Below are 1,173 nucleotides of genomic sequence, written 5' to 3'. Positions count from 1 at the left end.
TTTTTTTTAGATGAAGAGACTTTTGTTGCTGGTCGCGATTTTCGCCCTGGTGGTTGCTGACGACGACAATGACGCAACTGATGGCGTCGAAGGTCGTTCCAGAAGCAAAGCTCAGTCGGGCAAGAAGGAATCCAGATTCTTTGGAGGATTAGGAGGTTTTGATCCCGTTGGAGGATTGGGAGGAGGATTTGGATTGGGTGGCGGTCTTGGAGGACTGGGTGGAGGATTTGGAGTTGACCCAACACTTGCAGGAGGATTTGGATTCAACCCAGCTCTTTCAGGTGGATTTGGAGTAAACCCTGGCTTCGGAGGAGTAAATCCTGCATTTACTCCTGTGGCTCCTCCCTCCACATGCCGCTACTGGTGCAGGACACCCGAGGGTCAGGCCTACTGCTGTGAGAACATCAACCAGCCACAGAGTGCTGCTGGTGTAGTCAAACCGGGATTCTGTCCCCCCGTCCGTCCAGTGTGCCCTCTCAGGAGCTTCCAGCCACCTTTCACTTGCTCTAACGACGGCGCTTGCGGAGGCATCGACAAGTGCTGCTTCGATAGATGTCTCGGCGAGCACGTGTGCAAAGCTCCTCTGGGCATTGGGCGATAGATAATATGTGTTAACTACAGGCGTTTGATGAAATTAATCAATACCTTTGCGAGGTAGGATGATTTCATTGCCTTTTCTCATATGTAAAAAATGTAAATATATACAATACACACCAAACGAAAAAGAATGAAATCTATCACTGCCTTACTGTTTACATTTTCTTAATTGCTTGTGTTGTTTACATTCAGTGAGGTATGAAATTACATCCTTCGACGCTATTAACACAGCATACCTTTAAAAAGGGAAATATCTGGTAAATGACTCACAGTCACATTTTAATCATCTGGAAGCCTTTACCAGAACAAAAAGAATGCATAAGGTGTCATTTCTAAAATAGTCGAAAAAATGATCAGATACCGTAGTAACTTGGACATAGACGGTACATGGCAGGGCTATTCAACTGTCTTAGAAGGGCAGGATAATCAATCTGAAACGGACGGAAGGGCTATACATCTATCTTCCCTCCATTTTTTTCTTTTCACTAAACTCCTGAATGTTGAAAGAAACGTAAATGATTTCGTATATGATTTCTTTTCAATTTCCACTAAATAGGTATAATGTATAATACATAC

General features: G+C 44.0%; 1 protein-coding gene across 1 annotated transcript; it reads left to right on the top strand.

Annotated features, from left to right (window-relative positions):
* The first annotated feature begins 6 nt into the window (after positions 1-6).
* On the top strand, positions 7-601 carry LOC119587481 (glycine-rich cell wall structural protein 1-like). The gene has a single exon (XM_037936208.1). The coding sequence runs from the start codon at positions 11-13 to the stop codon at positions 599-601; it is 591 nt and encodes a 196-aa protein (XP_037792136.1). The 5' UTR covers positions 7-10.
* The last annotated feature ends 572 nt before the right edge of the window (positions 602-1,173 follow it).

The sequence above is a fragment of the Penaeus monodon genome, chromosome 22 (genome assembly GCF_015228065.2).
Source record: "Penaeus monodon isolate SGIC_2016 chromosome 22, NSTDA_Pmon_1, whole genome shotgun sequence".
NCBI lineage: Eukaryota > Metazoa > Arthropoda > Malacostraca > Decapoda > Penaeidae > Penaeus > Penaeus monodon.
This window is presented reverse-complemented; position numbering and strand designations above follow the sequence as displayed.